At 36.6% G+C, this 26,667-nt stretch overlaps 1 protein-coding gene across 3 annotated transcripts; it reads left to right on the top strand.

Annotated features, from left to right (window-relative positions):
- The first annotated feature begins 97 nt into the window (after positions 1–97).
- On the top strand, positions 98–26,584 carry skic3 (SKI3 subunit of superkiller complex). Of its 3 annotated transcripts, none has more exons than XM_067438199.1 (41): positions 104–140; positions 399–491; positions 611–754; positions 918–1,009; positions 1,752–1,827; positions 1,983–2,126; positions 2,271–2,369; positions 2,463–2,571; positions 3,821–3,961; positions 4,284–4,385; positions 4,494–4,618; positions 4,845–4,931; positions 5,024–5,127; positions 5,258–5,384; positions 5,493–5,672; positions 5,830–5,954; positions 6,807–7,057; positions 7,165–7,267; positions 7,418–7,600; positions 8,988–9,132; positions 9,212–9,290; positions 9,408–9,469; positions 9,553–9,609; positions 9,693–9,761; positions 9,852–9,926; positions 11,835–11,976; positions 13,022–13,115; positions 15,464–15,541; positions 15,636–15,760; positions 15,908–16,031; positions 16,129–16,353; positions 17,317–17,389; positions 17,486–17,539; positions 17,608–17,719; positions 20,017–20,145; positions 20,433–20,557; positions 23,288–23,452; positions 23,936–24,088; positions 25,350–25,480; positions 25,763–25,892; positions 26,169–26,584. In XM_067438199.1, the coding sequence occupies exons 2-41, from the start codon at positions 402–404 to the stop codon at positions 26,244–26,246; spliced, it is 4,707 nt and encodes a 1,568-aa protein (XP_067294300.1). In that variant the 5' UTR covers positions 104–140; positions 399–401; the 3' UTR covers positions 26,247–26,584. The 3 variants fall into 3 exon arrangements, with proteins under 3 accessions (XP_067294302.1, XP_067294300.1, XP_067294301.1); XM_067438200.1 differs by having other exon boundaries at positions 127–144; XM_067438201.1 differs by lacking the exon at positions 918–1,009 and having other exon boundaries at positions 98–140.
- Positions 26,585–26,667: the final 83 nt, after the last annotated feature.

The raw sequence follows: 26,667 nt of genomic DNA on the forward strand, positions 1-26,667 counted from the left end.
ACATGAATTCCGGTACACTGATTTTTTTTAATTGTGGAGAAATAAAAACAATGTTTGTCGCCGTATAATGACGTCCGTTTAGCATCACGACACGCATGCGCAATTTACTGCCTGCTGAATGGAAACTAACAAGTTCTGCAGTACGTACGTTTCTTACAATAACATTCTAGAAATACAAACATTTATTTTGTATATAAGTGTATATAAATTATATACAGTGCATATAAGATTTACAACTGAAATAATTGTGCTAATATGACAATTTAGTTATTTTTACACGCTTTAAAGAATGTCATCTCTACATGTCAGCAAGTTATTATCAGACAACATAACACAACTGAACATCCATTACAACTGCTAATGTTTCCTTAACATTTATATCTGTCAAATTATTTAAGAAAATGTCCATTAAAGAAGTGAAAGCTGAGCTGAAAAGTGCAAGAGAAGCCATTAAAAATAAAGAGTTTAAAGAAGCTTTGAAACATTGTAAGGTAAGTGTTTACATCCACTTGTCAGCATTCAGTAAATAACTTTTTTGATTGACTGTATTTGCATGGGTAGGCATGTTAAACGTTTCACTCTCAAGTTAAACCCAATGTCTTCACTCCAGGCTGTTCTCAAGCTTGAGAAGAATAACTATAATGCCTGGGTGTTCATCGGAGTGGCAGCCACAGAGCTGCAGCAGCCGGATCAGGCACAGATCGCCTACAGAAAGGCCTCTGAACTGGAGCCAGAGCAACTGCTGGCATGGCAGGTGGGTTGTAGTTTATGAACTTTAATGAATGGTCCAGGAAATTTAGTGTTTATTGATGGACATAGTTTGTTAACTATTTGTTCATTTGGTCTTTAATGATTTTGTGCATTTACTTCTGCAGGAGTCCTCATATTAATGTACTAGATCTTGATTTCATTTACAGGGTTTAGCAAATCTGTACGAAAAAAGTGACCAAGCAGATTTCAAAGCTGAGCTGCCAAAGATTTACCAGAAACTTATTACACTGTATGAAACGTAAGTAAAGTGTTCTTCATCTCTCCTAGGACGACTTTAAAGGAATATATATATATATATATTAATCTAATTTAAATAATAGATTATAATAGCTTTAAAAAAAAATTTTTTGAGAGGGCAGAAAGGGTAAATTTACTATATTTCTATTTTTTTGTTGTTGTGGAAATTCCACCCCTAGCAAACCACATTTTTAAATTTAATAATAAATGCATAGAAAATATTATTATTATTATTTTGTGATTTATTTTATAATTTTAATGAACAAATGAGTTGAATTGTCTACAAAACATGTATTGGTTATCATAGAACTGAGAAGTGACAGAAGCGCATCTCTTCCAGGCCGGAAATGTCTATCATTTTAAGATATACATTTTCACTACCTCTACAATTTTAAGAGGTTCATTAGGCGTCATTGCCATATTTGTTGCTTTTAGAATTTTAATTCAGAAACAGTCAACTTCTTTCTTTTTTCCTTTTAGTTATATTTTCAAAGTAAGTTTCTAACTAGATAACTTGTGGGTTAGCTAATTTTCTTTAAAAAAATTAGATTTAATTTGTACACCGTCACACATTATACCAAAATCCACTTCAAGGCATCTTGTGATAAATGCTTTAAACGGAAAAAAAATCTTTTTTAATTTAATAAAAAATCATATGGTCAAAAGTGTGTCAATTTAAAAGGAGTACCATGCTACAGTTTGAAGAATTTGCTTTATCTGTGTCTGTTTTTCTGCATTTGCAGCTCAGACAAACCAAAATGTTTCGAAGTGAGCAAGAAGTTGGTGGAAGTCTATCAGTCGGAGAAGAACCATTTACAGGTATGATCTTTAAATATGATTAGAAGGACTTGATGTTACAACAAGATATTTAAGTGAATAGGACTGCACTGGTCTGTTACCTTCACAAATCTACACATTATTTCTAAAATCACTATCAACTTTGCATCTGCATATGTTTGCTGCTTCACCCACAGGTGGCCAGAGTGTGGCAGAGGTTAATCCAGATGAAGGAGGGAGAGGAAGGTGTGGAAGATTCAGAGCTGTTGGAGCTGTGGAAGGAGATGACCAGACTCCTGCAGGACACTGTTGAGGATCAGGACAATGAGACTCAGCAGCATGTCAGTCCGATTTGCCTGTTTTAGTTCTCAAATGCTTCTTCCTGACTCATTAGAATTATGCAGTTTTTTTTGTACATGCCCCCAGGCTGATGTAAACACATACATTTTGACAAAGCTTACAGTGTGTGTTTCTTTCCTCAACAGCTGATATCAGCATTTGAAAGAGCTTTGCAAATGACAGTAGATGTGCCCAGTGAAGCCCACAGGAGCCTCTCTCAGGATTACATTAAATGTCTTTCTAAGGTTGGCAAGCTGTATATGCCACAAATATAATAATATACACAATAATAATTTGCTTTGATTTAGTCCTAATGTTTCATATTTTGTTTCCTGCAGCTTCCTCATGAGGTGGCCAAGCTAAAAGAGGTTTGTGATGCCACACTGTCCTGCTATCCGACACACTCCTACCCTCTAGAGGCCCTCAGTGAGCATTACATCAAAACTGGTCAGTTTATACCCGTCCTTGAAGACAAATGAAATCAGTGCAAAAAAAAGGCCATTGTTTTTACTCCTATTCCTACATATCTTAATTATTTATATCCAATTTTCTATTTATTAATCTATACTACTGAGCAGCACCAAATCAGCGTATTTGACGTGATTTCTGAAGGATCATGTGACACTGAAGACTAAAAGTGCACAGATGAAGTATTTTTGTAGGCTAAAACCCGGAAATGATTTAGAAAATGAGCACTTCTGGTTCTATCATTCTCAAGTCAATGTTTTTCAAATGTTTTTTTTTTGGTGAAATGCCTGAAATGTGTTAACCACAGACATTTGGTTAAATGTCCGTGGTTAACACAAGCTCAATATTTAAATTTAATTCTATGACATAAAATACATTAGTAATACCCATTTATGACTTTTTTATTATGTTTTAATTTTCTTGAAAAAATGCAGTTGCTAACAAGTAGTTAAATGGGAATACAGAGATTTTTGGGGACATGAAACGTCATTGCACTGAAAACTCACTTGCCCGATTTCACAGCCTCACTGTATTTATACTTCCACTCTTACAAACTATTCGAACTCAGTTTTTCAGGGAAAATGTTTTTTTTATTATTTTAAATATGAACTTAAAGAGTTGTAAGAAGCTTATTGATGGTGGTGGTGAAGTCATGGGAGTGTGGTGCAATTTGTTTGTAGCCTACATTTTGTTTGAATTTTTTTGATTTCTGGATAATGTATTTGGCTTTAAAATTCATAAAAGTTGTGTATATCAAGACTATGGTGATAAACAAAATGTTTTCATAATAAGAATCAAACTTTCGTTTGTCACAGAGCTTATTTTCTGCAATAACCCAAAAGCCAATGGAAAAATCCCATTGGGTTTTTATCGAGGGAACAAGGGTTGACTGAAGGAACTCCTGGGTTAACGAACAGAAATACATCATTACTGCAGTGCTTTATGACTGCTGAAAATTCAACTTTGCCATCACAGGAATAAATTACATTTAAAAATATATTAAAATAGAAATTATTTGCAATCATATTTTACTTTATGTTTGATTAAATAAATGGTAAGCATAAGATACTTATTTAAAAACAACAATTTAAACCTACCCCAAACTTTTAAGCACTAAAGTAAATACAAAAATAACCCTGTCTCTGGAGAAAACGTAAAACTCATGTCTGATATTTCAAAATGAACACCACTTTCAGATAAATGTTCTTGTCTCTGATGATCCTGGTAGGGGACTGCAGTGAGGAAGCTGTCCGTTGTTTCAGTCGTCTCGCAGAACTGGATTCTAACAACTCACATGCTCACTTTGGGCTTGGTATTAAATTTTCTCAGGAGAAAAAATACGAGGACGCCATCAAAAGTATCGGTCTCGGTGAGTTCGTAAATATCATACGGAATTCAATTATGCTTTGGTTTTCAATCCAATATGACTGGAGCGCTAAGATTATGCCAGTCTCTCTGTGTTCTTGATATGAATGTTTCATTCACACCAGAGGTCACGTATAGGTATAATGTAAGAAATTCATTATATAAAATCCTGCAAATACATTTTGATTATTAATAGTGTATTTTAAGAACTTGATTTATGTTAATCTTCAGCTATACATTAATACATAGGTTCCTAGCACTTCCTAAACTATTCAATGTAAATTGCTATCAGAATGTTTAAATCTTTTGTTGTGTTTTTCCTGCAGGACTGAAGCGTATGCGTTCTTCCATCATTGGGTGGTATAATCTTGCTCTGGCTGAACTTAAAATGCATAAATACTCTGACAGTGCCACATCTTCCAGCCAAGGTACTGTTTCATAAAAACAACTGCACATATGAAACACAGCTAATATGACAACTACTCATTCAGCTGCACTGACCAAGTAAAAGGGGCTGTTCTGTCTTGTGTATTCAGGGCTGAAGTCGAGTGTTGGGAATTCTGATGATTGGACACAGAAGCTACAGAGGTTGAGAGTAGATGCTCTGGTGAGGACAGGAAGAGACCAGGATGCTGATGAAGCTCTGCAGATACTGACACAGGTAAAGTTTTGAATCAAAAACTGACACAGTGCTGTAGTCTTACAACAGAAATGAACGCTACAATTCAAAATGTCAGGGTTGAAATAATTGTATGATCTCTTATGGTCAAAAAACAGTAGTATTGTGAATGTTATTACAAATAGAACAACCCCAAACTTTTTTTTTATGATTTTATGGTGTTTTACATTTATTTGATTGATATGATGTTGATAATGTCTTCTTTTAGATTTCAGATGCCAAAAATGACCCAGTGCTTTTAGCATTGAAAGGAAGAGCTCACTTGCAAAAAGGCCAAACTGATGAAGCATTTCAGGTGAATTGTTTTCTTTCAACAGGAACATTATTGCTGATTCTATCATGCTAAGTAGACTAAATCATGTTTGAAATTTGAAATTATTCTTCCAGGTTTCAGCTGAGCTGCTAAGCTCTCACCCAGGATCTGTGGAGGGTCTTACTCTGAAGGGGCTGGCGCATGTTGCTAAAGAACAGCTCAAACAAGCTGAGGAGAGGTGTGAAACCACACACACATGCGCGTATCACAAACCAACATGTGCATGTGCGCACATGCAATATCACAAACCAACATGGCAGTAAACACCAAACACTGACCCTTTTTGTTTTGATCTTTCTCTGTCACAGTTTTCTGGAGGCTTTATCTAGAAGTCCAGATAATGGAGAGTTATACTTCTTGCTGGGGAACCTGTACTGGAGCATGGGAGAGGAAATACGAAGGGACCGCAGCAAAGCCCATACACATTTGCTCAAGGTGAGGCCACCAATATCAGAACTTAAACTCTTTATCTTTTTGTAAATAGATAGCAGTCATTTGTCTTTGGATAAAAATACATAATGATTAGTTTTCTTTTCTTTTAAGGCTGCTAAACTGGACCCGTATCTTGGTTCAGTGTTTCGTTTCCTGGGTCATTACTACAGAGAGGTGGCAAAGGATCAGGGAAGAGCCAGAGGCTGCTATAAGAGAGCATTTGAGCTGGATTCCTCTGATGCAGAGGCTGGAGCGGCTACTGTAGACCTCAGCATGGAGCAGGGAGACATGGTGAGTGTAGACAAGTCAAGTTAATTATTTAAGGGTATCCACTATTTTGTTTTTATCGCCAAAATATAATTTTAAAAAGTTGCTAAGATCTTTTCTCACTGCACATGCTGTGGAAGACGGGGGTTTATTAACTTGGTGATGTCTTCTATCTGTTTAGGACTCAGCTCTGACTGTTCTGCAGTCTGTGACAGAGAGAGCCACTCCTGGCTCTGCTAAATGGGCCTGGATGAGGAGAGGTCTCTACCACCTCAAGATTGGCCAGCACCAACAGGCCATTGCAGAGTAAGTGAATCGATTTCAGCTATAAGGCAGTATTGGTAATAGGATTTTTTTTAACTGGCACTGGATGGTGACACTGAGCAATTTTGTTCTTCCGGGTTGAAAAGCAAAGTCGCAGCAACATCACCGAATGTGAGGTAGAAACCATGTGAATGGCTGCAGGCACAATTCTGTGTCAGCTCATCCAGTTTCTGAGCACGTCTCTTGCATTATTCATGAGAATTAACTCTTTTACCCTATCACTGCGCTCTATTACGCATGAAATTTCATTACACTGGACAATTCAAACAACATGCAGCGCGCACATGAATTAAACAACACTCACCATATGGATCATACAGATACAGACCGGTGTGAGTGCTTTTCATGGATTTCCACAAGTCATATATCATATGGAGTAACATATATTCATATATTATTACATTTTAATAATTGTTTCTGGTTACAATTAATCAAATGCCACCAATCCAAATTTTTATTTGATCTATATTTGTTTAATTATAATTAAGCAGTTGCCTTGTATTAGCCTTAATTTTATATACTTCATATTGGGAGTTAAGGTTTAGACAAAAAGTGTGCATATCCAGCAGGCAAAAAGCTCAGAGGATCCTCAGTCACAAAGAATAAAACAATCACAAAAAGGAAAAAGTTGGCACACCACAGCTCCTTAAATAGAAAAATATATTTTTTGCATGTTCTCACCAAAAATCGTGCCACCACATGGATCTTCAACAGAAGAAAATGTTAAGTTAAATGGCTGCCCCATATGCATTGCTTATTTTTAATTAAATTTGATTTGATTTTGATTTGATTGATATGATTTGATAGTTACTCATGATTCTGCTGTGATCTCAGTCTGCAGGCGGCTTTGAGGGCTGATCCTCTGGACTGGGTATGCTGGGAATGTTTAGGTGAGGCGTACCTGAACCGCAGGAGTTTCACAGCTGCTCTGAAAGCCTTTGATAAAGCACATCTACTTCAGCCCACCTCCATCTATAGCCTCTATCAGATGGCTGCCATCAAACAGATCCTGGGCCGGTTTAAAGAGGCTGCCTCAGAGTACAGGCAGATCTTAGAGCAGGAGGAATATGTACCAGCACTGAAAGGTTGGTGTGGTTTCTGAAGTAATGTTTAAATTTTTCAGGTTAATAACTATTTCATCCAGTATTCAAAAGTGCTTTATAAAACATCTTTACTGTGTTTTGGTTTCCAGGTCTGGGCGAATGCTTGTTAGCCTTGGCTAGAAGTGCACTGGATGACTATCTTGATGGAAGAGCTGTAGATTTGATACAGAATGCCATCCATTACCTCTTCAGGTAAAGTGCATCATGAATAGAGGGGTCTGCTGAGTAAAGGAATATTTGTGCCTCATTTTTTAAAGTGGAGTCTAACAATGTTAGGTGAGTTTGATGGGCGTCATTGAGTGGATATTAGTGTAATCTCTCTCTTTGTTTTAATGTTCTCAGTGCTGTAAAGCAAAGACCAGACTTGTCGTGTCTGTGGAAGTTACTAGGTGATGTCTGCACCACCTGCAGAACTGTGTCTACAAACCGAGCCAAAGTGCTGGTACCTGGAGCTCTATGTGGAATGGATCCACCCGATCAGAACCATACACTGGACCAGAGACAGCTCCTCGCTGTAGGAGAAAGGTAAAAGAGACACAATCAGTATCACACTGTACATCACAGTCTGTCATTACGTGTCTTTAGGGGCATATCTGTAGAAAATATGTGTTCCACAACATCCTGGCTATGTACTAATTTACTTGCTGAACAACTTTTTTTAAAGAATTTGTATCTAAGATAAAATGTAAAAACCTATTTTAATCATTCTTGTTTTAATCAATCTCTTTCTCGCCATGAATATAGCCGGGGTAGCTGGCATGTTCCAAAATTTAATTTATTCCTGTGATGCAAAGCTGAATTTTCAGCATAACTACTTCAGTCTTCAGTGTCACATGATCCTTCAGAAATCATTTTGATATGCTGATTTTCTGCTCAAGAAACTTTTCTTATCATTATCAATATATAAAACAGTTGTGTTGCGTAATGTTTTGTGGAAACCAGGATCAGGATCCTTTGATTAATAGAAGTAAAAAAAAAAAAAAATGTATTCAAGATGGATTTTTAAAAATAAGATTGTAAATGTCTTTACGCTCACTTTTGATAAATGTAATGCATTCTTTGCTGAATAGAAGCATACATTTCTTTAAAAAAAAAAAAGAATGACCCCAAACTGTTAAAATATACCATACCAGCTAGCATGGTGTTAAACAGTAACACTTTATTTTAGGGTTCAGTTATTACCTAGTTGCTTGCTAGCATGCATATTACTAGGATATTGGGTGTTTATTAGTACTTATAAAGCAAAGATTAATGTCTTATTCTGCATGACCTTATTCTACATCCCTTAATCCTACCCAGTACCTAAACTTAAATGCTACAAAAACTACCTTACTAACTATTAATAAGCAGTAAATTAGGAGTTTATTGAGGCATAAGTCGTAGTTAATAGTGAATATGTGTTCCCCAAGTGTTACCTGTTAAACTATAAACAACCAAACAAACATTTTTTTTATTATTCATGTAGTTTATTTAATGCACCAATACATATGCTACGCACCAATACATACATACTGTTCTAAAATTTGGGGTCTGTAAGATTTGTTTATAAAAGACATTAATTCAGTACTTTTATTCAGCAAGGATGCATTAAATTGGTCAAAGAAGACAGTAAATACATTTTTAATTTTACAAAAGATAACATTTTAAATCGTAATAACATTTCATAATATTACTGTTTCTATGTATTTTTGATCAAATAAAAGCAGCCTTATTTCAGTTACTTGTATGTTGTTGAATGTTTAAGTTTTATTTGTAGGGTGGTCTTCATAAATCTATCCAAAAATGCCAGCTTATGATTAGTTGAACTGATACAGAAATATATTGAACTAAAAGGTGAAAAGAAGATTGGGGGTCTCCCAATTATTATTATTATTATTCATTTTATTCTTCTGTAATGAAACTGTTTCATTAGGTGCTTTGGTCATGCTTTGAAACTCATGCCGGAGGCCCCCAGTCTGTGGTGTGACCTCGGACTAAACTACTACCACCAATCCAGACTGCTCAGCTGCCTGTATCCTGAGGAGGATCCCCAACTTCTGCTGGAGAAAGCCTTGCTGGTATATGACCTGATCTAAGATCAGTTGTTCAGAACGCTTACATGAAAATGTGTTTTAACAGGCAGTTTTGGTTTGGCAGTGTGTGAAAAAGGCGATCATGCTGGACAGTGCTAATCACACATACTGGAATGCCCTCGGGGTGGTCGCCATGGCAAAAGGTAGATACACATGATGTGCATAATTGCATTAGTCTATATTACATAACTGTTTTGTGATGGACTATTCTTCTTGTGGTAATATTGTCATAATAATAATAATCTGCTTTTATATTTAAGGAATAGAAAACTTTGCACTTGCACAGCACAGTTTCATCAAATCAGTAAATGCTGAGTCAAATGTAAGTAATGCAAAATAAAAAAAACATTCCTCTCTTTTTAAACATTTGTGTTGATTCAAGTATGTCTTCTGGTTATTTTTCAGAATGTGGTTGCATGGACTAACCTTGGTGCCTTGTATCTGAAGAAGGGAAATATAGAGGTAATGTGATTTTGTCAAGTGATTAGCTTGACTTTACTTGTATTAGAGAGCCATGCTGATTTCTACATTATAATTTTTTTTAGCTCTCTCATGAAGCTTTCAAGATTGCTCAATCTCTTGAGCCCCTCTATGTGAACTGCTGGATCGGACAGGTACACTTCAGATTAGACCTTGAGTTCATATCATTAGTCCATTACTATATGCAGTGCGTACAACTATACAACTTCTGTCTCATCATACAGGCCCTCATTGCTGAAACCGTGGGCAGTTATGACACCATGGACCTTTTCAGACACACCACAGAACTGAGCACTCATGTATGTCTAGTCATTTCTAAGCACACACTACCTTTCAAAAGTATGGGGTTCATTTTTTTTATTATTGTTTTATTTTTTAAAGAAGTCCCTTAAGCTCTCTATTTGAACAAAAATACAGCATCGTTGTGAAATATAATTACAATTTAAAGTAACTGTTTTCTATTTTAATATATTTTAAAATGTAATTTATTCCATTGATGGCAAAGCTGAATTTTTTTCAGCATCATTACTCCAGTCTTTAGTGTCACATGATGCTTCAGAAATCATTCTGATATGCTGATTTGCTGCTCAAGAAACATTTCTTATTATTATCAGTGTAGAAAAAAGTTGTTTAATATTTTTGTTGAAACCATGATTTTGTTTTCTTCAGGATTCTTTGATGTATAGAAAGTTTAAAACAAACAAACATTTGAAATAGATTTTTAAAATAAAAATGTCTTTACTGTCACTTTAGATAAATGTAATGCGTGCTTGATGAATAGAAGTATACATTTCTTTTTAAAGGTGCCCTAGAATGATTTGAAACAATATGTTAAATTGTTCTCTGATATCTACATAGAGGGTTTGTGGCTTATTTAAGGGAAAAAATTGTCCAGATACAGTTTACAGGTCCATTTACAACACCAGAAATTGTCCCTAGGATGTAATGCTCTGTTTTTGCCTTATTTGGAAGAGTCGTGAATATTAATGTTGAGCTCTGCTCTGATTAGCTTATTTCAGCAGCTCATTAAATCCCCCAAACAGAGTTTTTCTGTGAAAAGAAACCCGTATACATTCTGGTTTTTACCTAAACATGTCCAATCTGGCAACCATATGCACGCTCTCTGCTCACGGACGATCTGAAAACACCAATAAACAAGTAAGCTGCATTTTATCAATCTCCGTTTGAGATGTTCTGCTTAAAGTGTGTCATTCAGCCTACATTTTAGACTTGCCTTTTTTCGTCAATGATATTGTATGTTTATATAATGTTAGTCACAATGTAAGCTAATGTTACTCAGTGACTGTGATGTAGCCTAATCTGAAATACAAATAGGCAAAAACATCATAGGAAACACCATACTTCAGTTCTCAAAAATATAAATATATCACTTATATTTTTACTAAATGAATAGCCTTGTCAAATGACTATCGTTTTAACTTATATGGTGGAAAAGGTGACGTTTGCTAGAAGAAGGATCGAGTGAATGGTCTAAGCAACGTATCTACGGTTGTATTTTGTAATACAAAATAATATTACCCTTTGTCATTAGACACACTATTTAGTTTTGTATGGTACTTGGTGTTTTCTACTGTTACTGTAAGCACCTTGCGTTATCTAGACAATGCTGTCTCTCTAAGAAACTTTCAATTCAATCAGAAATTGTTTAAACAGTCAATAAGTGGATAAATTGCGCATTACTGCTTGCAGGAATATAGTTGCCACTTTCTTCAGTTTAAGACGCTGAGTGAAGCTTGCTTGAAATGGGCCGAACAAACGAACAATCTTGAATTAAATTGTTGTGGTATCGGATTATAAACATCAACCTGTTGACATCTCTGGGAAGGATATGTAAAGTCCTCAGGTCTTTACATGATATGAATATATCTATACTATAAATGATCCCCAATGGTTGAGTCACGGTTGGCTCTATGTTGAGAAGCACTTTTTTTCCCGTGGAGTTTTGGATTCACAAGATTTACATAAGAAGTAGTAGGCAATGATGTTTGAGACTCACAGTATGTGATGTCCATGTACTGAACTCTTATTATTTCACCATGGCAAGTTTAATTCAATTTTTCATTCTAGGGCACCTTGTAAAAAAAAGTACTGACCCCAAACTTTTAAAATGTAGTGTATAGTTTGTTCTTTAGGTTTATACTATGGCTGTATGTTCTTCTTGCAGTAACATGTTTGTTTGATGTTAGACTGAGGGAGTGAAGGGTTACGCATACTGGGTTTGTTCCACACTGCTGGACAGGAGCAACAGAGACTCAGAGCTCTACCTCTACAACATAGTCCAGATGAACGCCGTCTCTGCTGCCCAGGTGTCTCTGAGCAAGTACACTGGTATGAAAACGCAAACACACCATACTGTATTAAAGGGTTAGTTCACCCAAAAATGAAATTTATGTCATTAATGACTCTAATGTTGTTCCACACCCGTAAGGCCTCCATTAATCTTCGGAACACAGTTTAAGATATTTTATATTTAGTCGGACAGCGTATCTAAGTGTATTCACACTATACTGTCCATTTCCAGAAAGGGAATAAAAACATCATCAAAGTAGTCCATATGTGACATCAGTTGGTTAATTAGAATCTCTTGAAGCGTTGAAAATACATTTTGGTTCAAAAATAGCAAATACTACAACTTAATTCAGCATTTATTTTCAAACCTCAAATAAAGATTCAAATGGTCATGAATCAGCTTATTGATTCATGATTTGGATCGCGTATCAAAAGGATCTGCACCAACAAATTTTAGATGACAATATCCTGGCCGTACTACTGTTGTCAGTGATATAACTATTTAAAATTATAATGATTTCTTAATGTCTAGTGACATATCAGGGCCATTTTATGATTCATCGAAATACATTTCTTACATACAGTTCCTTTGAGTTTGTCAAGAGATTTAAAGCCTTTCAATTAATCATAAAATGGCCCTGATATGTCACTAGACATTAAGAAATCATGGATATTGTCATTTAAAAGTTGTTGGTGCAGCCCTGGGGCCTATTGCACAAAACTAGGATAACGGATTAACGTTAACACGACAGCGGTGTACTAAAGGGTCTGACATTTATTGTTTAGAGAAAGTATAGGACCAAAGCTGTATATTATATAAGCATTATAAAGTGTTTAAATGCAATTATATGGGACTGTATGCATGTTTTGAACACTTAATTACAATATGTAACAGATATCTGCTCCTTCTCTTTGTATAACAAAGGCCCTATAGTTAAAAAAAACCTGATGTATTGAATGGTTTCACCAGCGATGCAGGTGGAATGGCTAGACACATTTAGGAAATGATCTGTGTGACAGTGATAAATGGTTTAAAGAATGAGAGAGGCAATGAAGCTAAGTGTACTCTCTTTTTTCACTCCAGAGAGGATTCAGACCGACCCTGACGCCTTCATCATGCTCGGATACTTGAACACACACCTACAGCTGAGGAAACAGGCCACTGAGGCATATCGCAGGTTTGCCCCCTTTGGCTATTTTTAGCTATTTACATTTGGAAATTCTGTCCTAGCCAGTTGGAAAAAGAGTTGGTCCACCCAAAAATGAAAATTATCCTATAATTTACTCACCCTCAATCTATCCTAGGTGTATATGTCTTTCTTGTTTCCGCCAATGAGAGTTATATGAAGAAATATCCTGACTCTTATCCTGACTCTTATCCTGACCCTATTTTAGTTCGTCTGAAAAGGGAATTAACAAAAGTTAATTTAATGCAACTTTTTTGTAACGTCATTTTTTTTTAATTCTATTATATATATTTTTTTTATTCCAGGCCCAGTTATCACATTCATTATGAACTGATGTTCTTTTAATTTGATGAATTTAATATATACAGTGAGGAAAATAAGTATTTGAACACCCTGCTATTTTGCAAGTTCTCAAAATAGAACTTAGAAATCATGGAGGGGTCTGAAATTGTCATCGTAGGTGCATGTCCACTGTGAGAGACAATCAGAAATCACAATGTATGATTTTTTAAACTATTTATTTGTATGAAACAGCTGCAAATAAGTATTTGAACACCTGTCTATCAGCTAGAATTCTGACCATTAAAGACCTGTTAGTCTGCCTTTAAAATGTCCACCTCCACTTAATTTATTATCCTAAATTAGATGCACCTGTTGTTAGCTGCATAAAGACACCTGTTCACCTCATATAATCAGTAAGAATCCAACTACTAACATGGCCAAGACCAAAGAGCTGTCCAAAGACACTAAAGACAAAATTGTACACCTCCACAAGGCTGGAAAGGGCTACGGAAAAATTTCCAAGCAGCTTGGTGAAAATGGTCCACTGTTAGAGCAATCATTAGAAAATGGAAGAACCTAAACATGACTGTCAATCTCCCTTGGACTGGGGCTCCATGCAAAATCTCACCTCGGGGGGTCTTAATGATCCTAAGAAAGGTGAGAAATCAGCCCAGAACTACACGGGAGGAGCTGGTCAATGACCTGAAAAGAGCTGGGACCACCATTTCCAAGGTTACTGTTGGTAAAACACTAAGACGTCATGGTTTGAAATCATGCATGGCATGGAAGGTTCCCCTGCTTAAACCAGCACATGTCCAGGCCCGTCTATGACAATTTGGATGATCCAGAGGAGACATGGGAGAAAGTCATGTGGTCAGATGAGACCAAAATATAACTTTTTGGTCATAATTCCACTAAACGTGTTTGGAGGAAGAAGAATGATGAGTACCATCACAAGAACACCATCTCTACTCTGAAGCATGGGGGTGGTAGCATCATGCTTTGGGGGGTTTTTTTCTGCACATGGGACAGGGCGACTGCACTGTATTAAGGAGAGGATGACCGGGGCCATGGATTGTGAGATTTTGGGGAACAACCTCAGTTAGAGCATTGAAGATGGGTTGAGGCTAGGTCTTCCAACATGACAATGACCCAAAGCACAGCCAGGATAACCAAGGAGTGGCTCTGTAAGAAGCATATCAAGGTTCTGGCGTGGCCTATCAAGTCTCAAGACCTATAACCAATAGAGAATCTTTGGAGGGAGCTCAACCGTTTCTCAGTGACAGGCCAGAAACCTGACTGATCTAGAAAAGATCTGTGTAGAGGAGTGGGCCAAAATCCCTCCTGCAGTGTGTGTAAACCTGGTGAAAATCTACAGGAAACGTTTGACCTCTGTAATTGCAAACAAAGGCTACTGTACCAAATATTAACACTGATTTTCTCAGGTGTTCAAATACTTATTTGCAGCTGTATCATACAAATAAATAGTTAAAAAATCATACATTGTGATTTTCTGGATGTTTTTTTAATACATTTATTTTTTAGTTTATATTTTAAGGCTTGATGAGCAGAAGAAACTTCTTTCAAAAACATTACAAATATTAATGTGTCCAAACTTTTGGCCTGTACTGTATATGAATGCATAATATAATAAATATAATTGTATATGATATTAATCATAACTTGATTAAAATTAACACACACACACACACACACACACAAACATATATATATATATATATATATATATATATATAATATATATTATACTGTGACATATAATATATGTACATTTTAATCAAGTTATTTGAATTCATTTATTTAATTGACATAAAATTTGCTGTGTTAAAAAAAAAAAATATATATATATATATATATATATATATATATATATATATATATATATATATATATATATATATATATATATATATATATATATATAATTTAAATAAATTATTTTAAAAAATGTCTTAAGTATGCTGCCTAATGTTTCTGACACTGATCTAGACTAGTTTGGTTTTAAATCATTCTTTAATATTTTCCATTCTCCACAGAGCTGTCGAGTTGCTCCAGGCGTCGCCTCACACAGACAAGCTCAGCTTTGCTCTGAGGGGTTACGGACGTGCCCTCAGGTAAAAATCACTATGCCGTCAGTCATTTCATCTATAATAATGTCATCAGAGTTATCACTATGAAATAATGTTTATTTGATAATGTCGCTGTCAGTGATGATGGGCAGTGGGAAGAAGCAGTGCGTATTTATTCCTCTACACCATTAGAGGAGCTTCATGATCTCATCGGGCTGGCGCTGGCCTGTTTCAAAATCAGTCACCTGCCAGAGAGTGTTCAGGGTAAGCTGTCATTGCCTTTTTGCCTTGGGACACTGGTAACCTCTTGAATTGAAATAGCCCCTACAGTGCCTTATAAAACTGCTCAAGCTTGTGATTGTGTGTTTCCCGAGTATGCATGTACACTGGTGTTTGTGCGCTCATTTCTAGCCTATGAGAAAGCCCTTGCAGTTGCCTCTAGTGAGAAAGAAAAGGCCTGTATACTCACTGCACTGGCCCTGATACAGCACACGCTGGGCAGTATGGATCATGCCAAAACACTTCTCTTCAAGTGGTGAGCCAACTAACTATCTCAGAGAAACAAATTCTCTGCTTCAGTAGTCAAAAGCAAAAACCTGTCTCCTCTTGTTTATATGTGTGTGTGTGTGTAGCTCCATGCTTAAAGAGCCCATTCCAGAGAGCCTGCAGTGTCTCTGTGCTCTGGGTTTGGTTCATGGGGACGTGACCCTGGCAAGTGCTACACTCGCCGAGCTGCTGAAACTGGGGGAACCTTTAGGAGGAGCTGTGGAGGAGTACTGTCTGCTCACTTGCACCCTGCTGGCCCTGCAGGGCAACTATAGCGGTGTACATAGGGAGGCTTCTAGGGCTATACACAGGTACTGTATGATAGTTAGAGTAACGGTGTCTCCTTATTAGATACAACATAATTAGGCAACAATCTATAACAACATTTTTACAAGCTGTGTCATCAGTGGAGTTTATTTGCTCACTATAAAGTATTTGTGGTCAAAAATCTTACGTCATGCAGCTATTATGTAATATATTGGTATTTTTGAAGACAAATAAAAATGCCTGCTGCTATATTAAATACAAAGCATATTAAGACATCAGTTATGTCCTGATTATCTGTCATTTCTCACACAACATGTTTCTGCTCGATTCCCACCTAAAAATAAGGGAATTTTAATATTGTGATTTCCAGGCCTTAATTATTATATTATATTAATTATATTATATTATATTATATTATATTATATTATATTATATTATATTATATTATATGATATTATATTATATTAATTATATTATATTTTTTGTTTACATAACGTGTGTGTTCTGTGTATAATATTATGTATATATAAATGCAACTCATGTATATCTAGGAAATATTTGCATGTATATACTGTATATATATTTATATGATTTATATTAAATGTATTATATTATATTAATAAAATAGTTAATTGTTGCAGGAAAGTCTACCTGAAGCCAGACTCAAATCAAAATAGAGCAACTTCAGTTGTCTAGCCCAGCCACTTCAATTATTGAATATTTGTCCGACCCCATTATGTCCGGTTGAGTAGGGAACTGAGGACTTTGATTAAATGAAATGCACTTCTTTATTTGTTCAATAGCAAGTGACCTTTTAATGTCCTTCTTTAATCTGCATCGTACAAGGACATGTAAACACTCAAATGATATTAAAGAGAAGACCCTTTAATCTAGTTAACATCAGGTATGAATCATTGCATTTGGTTAATTAACCCAAATGTCAAAGGTATCAGAACACACCAGAATTACAAGAATTCTTAATTATAAAAATATTATGTGTGTTTCAGGAACCCAGGGAATCCATCTCTCTGGGCTCTTCTCTCCAGACTGGTCCCACAGTACTGCCCCAACAAAGCCAGTGTGAGTGTTCTCACAATATTTTAGGAGAACTTACATGCTTACCGAGTTTAAAAGTATTGACCATAAAATATTGGTGTTCATATATTTTTTTATCAGGGAGGCGCTGTGGCCGGCAGTGTGGCATGTCATGCCAGCTTGACACTTGGAAAGGTAACTTGACATTTGTGGTTGAAACCCTATGCCAAGATCTGTATCCATTAAACTCTTTCCATCTCTAGAGAGCATTGCTGTACAGTGGACTGAATCAGTTGGCCTCAGGCCGCCACTCTGGTGAGGACGGAAGATGCAATGCTCTGAAAACAATCCAGAGAGCCGTGCTGATGTGCCCAGGTAAACTGAGTTTCAGTCTTAAGTTTTTATTTTCAGATAGTGTTACTAATGTTGTGTTAGCCTAATTGTTTAGGAATAAGATTTCAAGAAAAACAAATCATTCTATCACCATCTATCATCATTTTGACTAGAAAGCTTCAGGTTTCTCAGATAAAAAATCTCCTCACAATTAGAGACTCTCTGAATCAATTCTCAGCTTATCTGCTAAATGTGAATTCACTAACTTAAAGATTCAAAAACAGATTTTTCCCCGATCTTGTAATTATTTAAAGGGATAGTTCACCCAAAAATGAAAATTTGATGTTTATCTGCTTACCCCCAAGGCATCAACGTTGTTGGTGTGTTTGTTTCTTCAGTAGAACAAATTAAGATTTTTAACTCCAACTGTTGCTTCTATAATGCTTGTCAATGGGGTGTTTTCTACGAGAGCTACTATGAGAGTAAAAAATACATAGACATATGAATCCATATTAAACCCTGTGGCTTGTGGCAACACATTGATGTCTTAAGACATGAAACAATCGGTTTCTGTGAGAAACCAAACAGTATTTATTGTATTTTTTTACCTCATATCAGACGAATCTCATCCAGTATTCCCAATGCCATTACTTATACATTACAGATAAAGAAATGCAAGCTCAGATTAATCCAATTTTGGATGTCTGTTTGTTGAAAGAAAAGTTTGTTTCCCCACATGTAAATATCAGGGTTCCCACAGTGGGTACATAACACACATAGTTTCTGCCAATCTCATATTAATCTTGAGTACCTATAGAGTAGTATTGCATCCTTCATATCCCTGAAGAGTCTTTAGTTTTATAATATTTATAAAAGACATATACACTGTACTGATTCTCTCCGAAAACAGTCGAGATTTTGAAGGCGTGCAGTGGGTGAGGCTAAAGAGGCTCACACACACACACACACACACACACACACACACACACACACACACACACACACACACACACACACACACACACACACACACACACACACACACTACATCATGGCATTATCCCTGTTTATATGATATGCACTTCTGCCAACAAAACATACATTTGATGCAGTTTCACTCACCGCCTGCATTTCGACATTTTGTTTCCTTAACACTGGGTTATTTGGGAAGCTGAACAAGGATATTTTTCCACCACAACCAAACTTCTATAGTGACATTGTTGATTTTGTGGTCTAAAAACAAAAGGACAACGCTGCCGACGGCTTCCGTAACCCGAACGAAGCTTATTGATGGGCATACTCTTACTCTCTCTCTGGTTGGTGTCCATTTACTCATCCGGGAGAAGAGCCCATACAAGCATATCCCTCATTTTTGACGTCATACTCAAAAAAACTTCCCTAAACGAATACGTATTTGAATCCTGAAGGAATGTGTTTGGCACAGAAATACTATGTCATATGTCCTACTTGTTTTTTGTTTTATTTTGTCCATGTTTAGCAGGAGAATCCAACTCTTTAACAGTGTGACTAGTTAAACAAATTAGTGTATTTAAAGGCCTGAATCATGGAAAATTCTACAGTATATACAAAAATTATTTATTTTAATTATGCTCAGTTCTGAATTTAGAGAATTTACTCTTTGAGTTCAATATCTATCATTTAATTCATTTTATTTTAAAAATGATAATCCATACTTAATCACAAATGACTGGAAGGATCATGGAAATTAATTTGTCTTAAAGTCGTGCATGAAGCAGAAAGTGAAAGAATGATTGCCGCGATCTCATATGTGAGGGACTGTTTGCTGGAGGGGAGGGATTATTGTCCTGCCCTTGTGGCCCGTGCACACGGCGTCATCAGAGATTAAATGCTGTCGCTGTCCCTGCGATGGGAAGGGGACATTTTTGATTAAAGATTACAAGGCACATGAATTAAAAAAAGTATTTATGTGCACAGATATATACTTGATAATAAACAATGCAATAATTCCCCCAAAAATATCAATGGTGTCTGAAGTATGGGAAGCCGGAAATATGCATTACAGTTTGAGCAAAACAGATTGGATGTCAAACTGTTGTAATGAGCTTTTGCTTTTTGTTTAAGAACATTGTTAATGTAGTATTGGACAGAGCACACTGTTATATAACCCTAAAACGATGAAAATTACCCATTTGGATACTGAGATCATTGCATTAAGCGTGTCAGCAGGAGTAATTGCCAAGTGTAATGCGGAGAGACAACAGTATATCAGCCAGATGAAATATTTGACTACAGAGCGTAGGTAGGATGACAGTGATTCAGTGTTGGATTGATGAATTCTTTCTGTATATCAAATGCAGATGATCCTGCCGTGTGGGCAGGGCTAATGGCCGCCTGTCACACAGAGAACACTGCATGCTTACTTACAGGCTCTGCCCCTCGCAGGGAAGATCTGGAAAGGGCGCACATGACTCTGGTGTCTGAAAAAGGTCAGTGAAACTTGAGAAAACTTGGAATAATTATTATATTATATATTTTGTATATATATATATTTTTGTTGTTGTTGAAAAAAGACAAAAAAACATAATATCAAATATAATATGAAAACATAATATCAAATATCATTACAAGTAAAAAATGTCTATTTTAGTATATTTTAAAATGTAATTTATTCCTCTGATAGCAAAGCTGAATTTTTTGCATCATTATATATATATGTGGATGGGAACGTGGCTATAAGACTGTGTGTGTTGTGTTTCTTGGTGTCTGTTCTCAGTGAAGGGCCTGCAGGGAGACGACGGGCTTCTGGCCCAGGCTCTGGAGGGCTGGGTGCTGCAGCAGGCCGTGACTGGACTCAAACAGAGTGGCCAATATGACCAGGCAGAGACTCTTTGCTCCCAGGTACACACACACCTGCATGCTCTCTGTTTCCGTGTCACTCTATCCCCTATGATTCGTCTCTCTCAGGCACAGGTGCAGACAGACAGATTCAAGGGCTTCAGAGCAGAACAGTGTACCAATTTCCACCGTCTAGTATTCATCTATGGCTTTCTATCTGCTCAAAACACAAGAGCTGTTCCCCTTTGGGGGTCTGTACTGCAGGGGTGTTCAATCTTGCCCCAGAAGGACCAATGTTGACCTTGAAGACCTTGATTAGTTAGTTCAGGTGTGTTTAGTTGGGGTTGGAACTGACACTGCACTACAGTGTCAGATGACTGTGATATATTGGGGGGTCTGACCATGTAGTGCTCTGAAAGTTAGAACTAAAGTTTTATAATCAATTCTGTATTTAACAGGGAGCCAATGTAATGTAAATCAAATTGGAGTGATGTGTGTGCTTCTGTTGTTCCTGTTAAAAGCCTGGCTGCAGCATTTTTCACCCTTTGTTAAATTTGTTAAAGCAAGTAAAAGAGAATTAGAATAATCTAAACGCAAAGAAATGAAAGTATGAATAATCAACTTCATGGTAGCTTTGGGTAACAAAGTCCTCAGTTTAGAAATATTTCTCAAATGATAAAAAGTTTCTGACCAACTGCCTAGAATGGCCATCCAGAGACATTGATTAGTCGAACCAAACACCAAGGTTTCTTAGGCTCAATTGAACGGTTGAGTCCAAGGAACAGAAATGCCGTTTTATTATAGATTGTTTATGGTCTAGAGCAATGACTAAGGTTTCAGTCTTTTTTGTGTTTAATTGTAAGTCATTATTATTTAACCAGATCTTGATGCAAGACATGAATTCCAGCAATTCAGTTAACTTGCCTAACTGACTCTTTGAATGAGCAGTACAACTGAATGTCGTCAGCAAAAAAATGATAAGCTACATTATTAAAATTACGAATAATTTCAGCAAGAGGGCTAATATACATTAAAAACAAAATAGGACCTAAAACCGAGCCCTGAGGAACTCCACATGACAGAGGGGTCATTTTTATAAGAATATTAGCAAACACACAAATTTATCTGTCACTCAAGTAAGAGGAGAACCAATTTAAAACCGACCCTGAAAACCCATTTCATTTTGTAGCCTATTTATCAACACATTATGGTCTAATGTTTCAAATGCCAACAATAAATCAAGTAAAATCAACACAGTAATCTCCATATCAGACACACAATTGCAGTTAGAAAGATGCCCAGTCTATTTTTGAATGCCCAAAGTAAGAATATAGTGTTAATTTAATACACTTTTGCTAGCCCAGCCAGTTTAGTCACAATAAAAAATGCATTAGCTGCATTTAAAATCTGGATGAAATAGTAATATGTAAACAATTTGTTTTATGCACTAATCCAGGAAAATAGGCAGATTTTAAAATGCTCAGGATGACAGATGCCACTACATGCACCTCACAGTGACTGGTTGCTGCCTGGTGTTTGTTGCCTGTCGTTTATAATTGAGCATTTATCAACAGTGAGATGCTTTTGGTTGCTCTCAGTGCTTTCCTTGATCTGCTGTCAATTCTACATTTCCTACCTAGCTTGGCTCTCATAGAAAATCGTAAACTCCCGCTCTGCTTTGTTCACTCCATGCCGGTGGACTCGAACTGTAAGAGCTAAAATGGGAATGTCAGACAAAGTAGATATTCAGTATGTGCAGTGTTGGATTAGAACCACTGATTAACCTATTTTAATTTCACAATAGTATTAAACGCATGACTGCATTAGGTTACACAGTTGAAAGTGATTTTTAAGAGTTAGATCCAAGTATAAATAGATTTTTTTACAGTTTTGTTGTCATGCTAGAAGTTTTGAGAACCCTATTGTGAAATTCTTCTGTGCATGACACATACATATAAATAATTAAAAAAGTATTTTAAAAGTAATTTTGGTGGGCTTAAAGTTTGGATACAACTTCTTGACAAATGCATTTAAAATCTTGTACACTGCATGAAAAGCTCTTCTATTAGTATTTTCACTGTGTTCGAATATTCCTACATCCCTACTTTATAGTAGGTGCAAAAACAGTAGATTGTCATAGTATAGCCTCCAAAAGGCAAAAAGTAGCCAGATTCTGATAGGTGCATCTGAACACTTCACTATCCCATGAAGTAACACAACTGATGTTGGTAGGTCAAGTGACAGTGAAAACACTGCAGATGTAGTAAGCCCGAAATTCATTCAAACTACTCATAGTCATACTATATAAAACATCAATTTTTAACAGTCACAAAGTAACCAAACTTAGTACTTACTAGAGAGTATGTGACAGCATGTGTGGCATTGACTTACTACACTGGTCATGCTCTTACTGTCACGTGACCTACAATTGTGCCACTTCACTGCCATTCACAACTCTCCTGTGGCCTCATGGGATAGTAAAGTGTCCATCAGATGCGCACTCTAGAATCTCGCCAGTAGCACAGGTCATCCGGGAACTTTTCACCTACTGTTTAATGGATACTGTGAATTCAGAGATACTACTCTCTTTTCACATACTGTTTTTTGCGTACTTTATATAGTAGAGAAGCATGTCATTTCAGCTTCTGCCTGTGAGTGCATTAAAGCTGGTGGAGAGCAAAGAAGCTAATGCTGCATACCGGTTAGGAAGGAAAAGAGCTAGTAAAACTTAAAAATGTAATTTCTTTGTGTAACCTTTAACTGTCTGTATACCTTTTTTTTCCCCTATATCAGGTTCTGAGTGTATCTCCAGAGCATCCTGTGGTGTTCCTGATGCTGAGGCAGGTTCAGTGTGAGCGCCTCCTGCTGTCTGAGGCTGGCAACTGTGTTCCTCAAGCGGTTCTGGATCAGCTCAGTGCTGCTGTCATGGCCAACCTCACATCTGTGTCTGCCTGGCAAGTACGTACACTCACCAGGAGAGCTTGGTGTCAGGTTGATTTTCAGAGTAAAAGTCGATGTGAATCTTGCTGGATGTAAGGCAAGGCACGTTTATTTATACAGCACATTTCATGCATACAATGGTAATTCAAGGTAATAAAAAGAGAATGCATAAAAGATGGACATAACATTTTTAAAATTGCATTAAAAATAAAATAAAAACAAGAAAACTATACCAAAAAAGTGCAATCATTTCGGAAGTAGCACAGAGCTCATTCAGTAAATGCAAAGCTTAAATGTATAGACATACGTCTTTCCTTGTAGATATTGCCGTTGTGTTACCCTGAGGTCAGAACTGAATGTTATAAGCCGTTTCACACACTTTATATCTTGCAGGAGATTTTCGATGAAACCGACAAATATTTGTGTACTGTGCATAGGAGGTTTAACAGGGTTTACATGAGGAGACTAGAGCGTTGTTGATTTGATCTCACTGTCTTTCAGTGGTTGGCAGAGGTATACCGCTCTCAGGGTCTGCTGGCTCAGGCCTCTGTGGCATATAGACAGAGTCTTCAGCTGGCCTCTCAGCTGGGTGATCACGGCGGGAAAACGAGCAGCCTGCTCCGACTAGCCCTGCTGGCGCTCATGCCATGTTTGGTAAGTACCAGATTACCGTTTTCTCAGACACTCTTTATAATATACATTGCAGACCAAATGAGACCTCTTTTTTCCTATTAACAATGAAGTAAACAGACAGATTTAAAACATTTAAATAATATAATAATACAAAAATATAATTTGTAATTATTTTCTTACAAAATAATTTAGCTGCAATTTAAATTCTGTCCTAACCATCTGTGAGACAGAAAGGAACGGTTAACTTTGCGCAGAATACAGCAGACTGAATTCATGAGATCACAGTGTGTGATAATTTAGCAGTCTTCATTAAAAAGACTCGATGGATGGATAGATGGACGGCTATAAAAAGACGTTCAAACAAGCATTTACTGTAATACTGTTGACAGTCTGACAGCGGAGGGCTTTACCTCTCTCTCTCTCTCTCTCTCTCTCTCTCTCTCTCTCTCTCTCTCTCTCTCTCTCTCTCTCTCTCTCTCTCTCTCTCTCTCTCTCTCTCTCTCTCTCTCTAAAGATAAAAACAAATCTCAATGTTTGATCTAATTTTGTGAAATATTACAGCAATTTAAAATGTTTATTTTAATGTATTTTTTAAAAAAGTTTTTCAGAAATCATTCTAATAATATGCCGAAGTATCAACGTGGAAAATAGTGCTGCTTAATATTTTTGTGGAAATATTTGTTCAGGATTCTTTGATGAAAAGAAAGTTAAAAAGAACAGCATTTATTTCAAATAGAAGGCTTTTGTTGAAGTTTTAATTTACTCTTGTTGAGTAAAAGTCTCTCTTTTTTTCCAGAAAAAAATTATATTTGAAATAATATTTTTTTTTTTATATAGAATTATTTATTATACAGTTTCCTTGTAACATTTTAAAATAGCTGCAAGTGTCTTTGTGTCTGCTAACGAAAAAGGACATTTATTATTTTGGGCAAAGCCCCTTAAAGCACCTTCAGGCATTTTTCTAGCACATTTCCCTCTGCTTCCTCTCTCTCTCTCTGACATTAGCTTTTTGTCTATCCACTTTCCCTCCATCTCTAACCCTCAGTATACTGCTTTCATTTTAGCTGACTGCAGCTTTGCCTGTTAAATTGAATCAGACACTTTGTGGCTAGCCTTTCATTACTTTTAATTAAAGTGTGTCAGCCTTCAAGCGTATCCCAACTCCGGTCATATATTAGTCTGAACTCTGCCAGCTAAAATGCATCTAAAATCCTTGTTTTTAATTACCAGTTCTATTCCACAGTCTGTACGTAACGATATCTAATTTTACTTTTGACTACAGGCTGGTGTCTGTGTCTCTGAGTGGAAGGATCTGGTGTTGGAAGCCAGTGCTGAAGTCTTAAAAATGGGCAACTCACCAGTAGCTCAGCTTTTCCAAGCCTTACTGCAGTTCTCCTTAAAAATGGGTGCCAGGTAGGACTTTTCACGGAACATATTCCACTATTTGTTTTAGCTATTTTAAGTTTTTGTGTTCACACCAAAAAACATTTATTGTCACCGCGATATTCAATCAACAACATGTCAGATCAGTCTGACTTGTTCTGTGGCACACATTTGTATTTTATTGTTGGCCTCATCTTGGCATTGCATTCTGTTGTAGTCTATGTAAATATTAAGATATATCTCAATTATATTCAGGATATCAGAGTTTAAATAAGGTCAGGTTTAGATTGATCATGGTTTGTTCTTCTGCAGGGATACCCGTCGCCTGTTGGAGAGGATTGTTTATGCTTCAGCCTCGGGCAGCTCTGAAACAATAGCATCAGTGGCACGGTGGTACCTCCTGCGCCACCTGCACGCCAAAGATGACCTGGAGCTGATTGATGTGAGCAGTTGCATCCACTCACTCGACTGTGTTTCCATAATCATATCCACTGCAATCTAATAAAGCTTGCTTAAACTTCAGCTTTCAATATAGCCGGATACAATATTTAATTTTCCATTTATTCAATTATAAATCTACCGTATTAAAATTGCTACAACGGTTGTTGTAATTGTTTAAATAGTACCCTTTGACCAGCTAATGCAATTAACGAGATGAATTAAAGAGCTTTGTGTTTAAGAATGCCATTGAATCTCCCTTTGTGTTTTGGTCATGTAGACCCTGTTGTTAAAGGCTACAGCAGCAGGAGACAGCAGACTGGTGGATTTCCACAGACGCCTATATCCATCCAGCTGAGACAGTCCACCATCCTCAGATTCCTCAGGAGACCTTCCCTTCGCCATCTAACCGTCAATAGAAGAGCCAGTTGTTCTCCTTTATCTCCTACTCACTTAGAAGTCAGCAGTTTACACACGGATCAATGTGTTTACAAATCTCTGTCTTTACATCACCAAGGATATTTTATTATGTATACATATCACTGATAAGTTAGATTGTATGTGAATGAATTTAAAAAGACACTTAATCTATACGAATGGCTCTTTTAATAGCTGTTTATGGTGGCATGGAATTCGCCTATGCTCATTGCATCACATTCAAATGGGTGTTGCCGCTTGAAAAATGGCATTAATGAATCTTTTTTTTTTTCTGTGCCTTCCTCCGGGTGACAGTCTTTCTACATAATTAGTATTGCCACAGGCTTCGGCTGACTAAAATA

Source organism: Pseudorasbora parva, chromosome 3, assembly GCF_024679245.1.
Source record: "Pseudorasbora parva isolate DD20220531a chromosome 3, ASM2467924v1, whole genome shotgun sequence".
In the NCBI taxonomy this organism is placed as follows: domain Eukaryota; kingdom Metazoa; phylum Chordata; class Actinopteri; order Cypriniformes; family Gobionidae; genus Pseudorasbora; species Pseudorasbora parva.

Coding starts and splice junctions, on each gene's coding strand:
- skic3 (XM_067438199.1), top strand. CDS start 402: ATGTCCATTAAAGAAGTGAAAGCTGAGCTGAAAAGTGCAAGAGAAGCC. Junction 7,601..8,987: donor CTCCTCGCTGTAGGAGAAAG/GTAAAAGAGACA, acceptor CTGTTTCATTAG/GTGCTTTGGTCATGCTTTGA. Junction 23,453..23,935: donor CATCTGTGTCTGCCTGGCAA/GTACGTACACTC, acceptor ACTGTCTTTCAG/TGGTTGGCAGAGGTATACCG.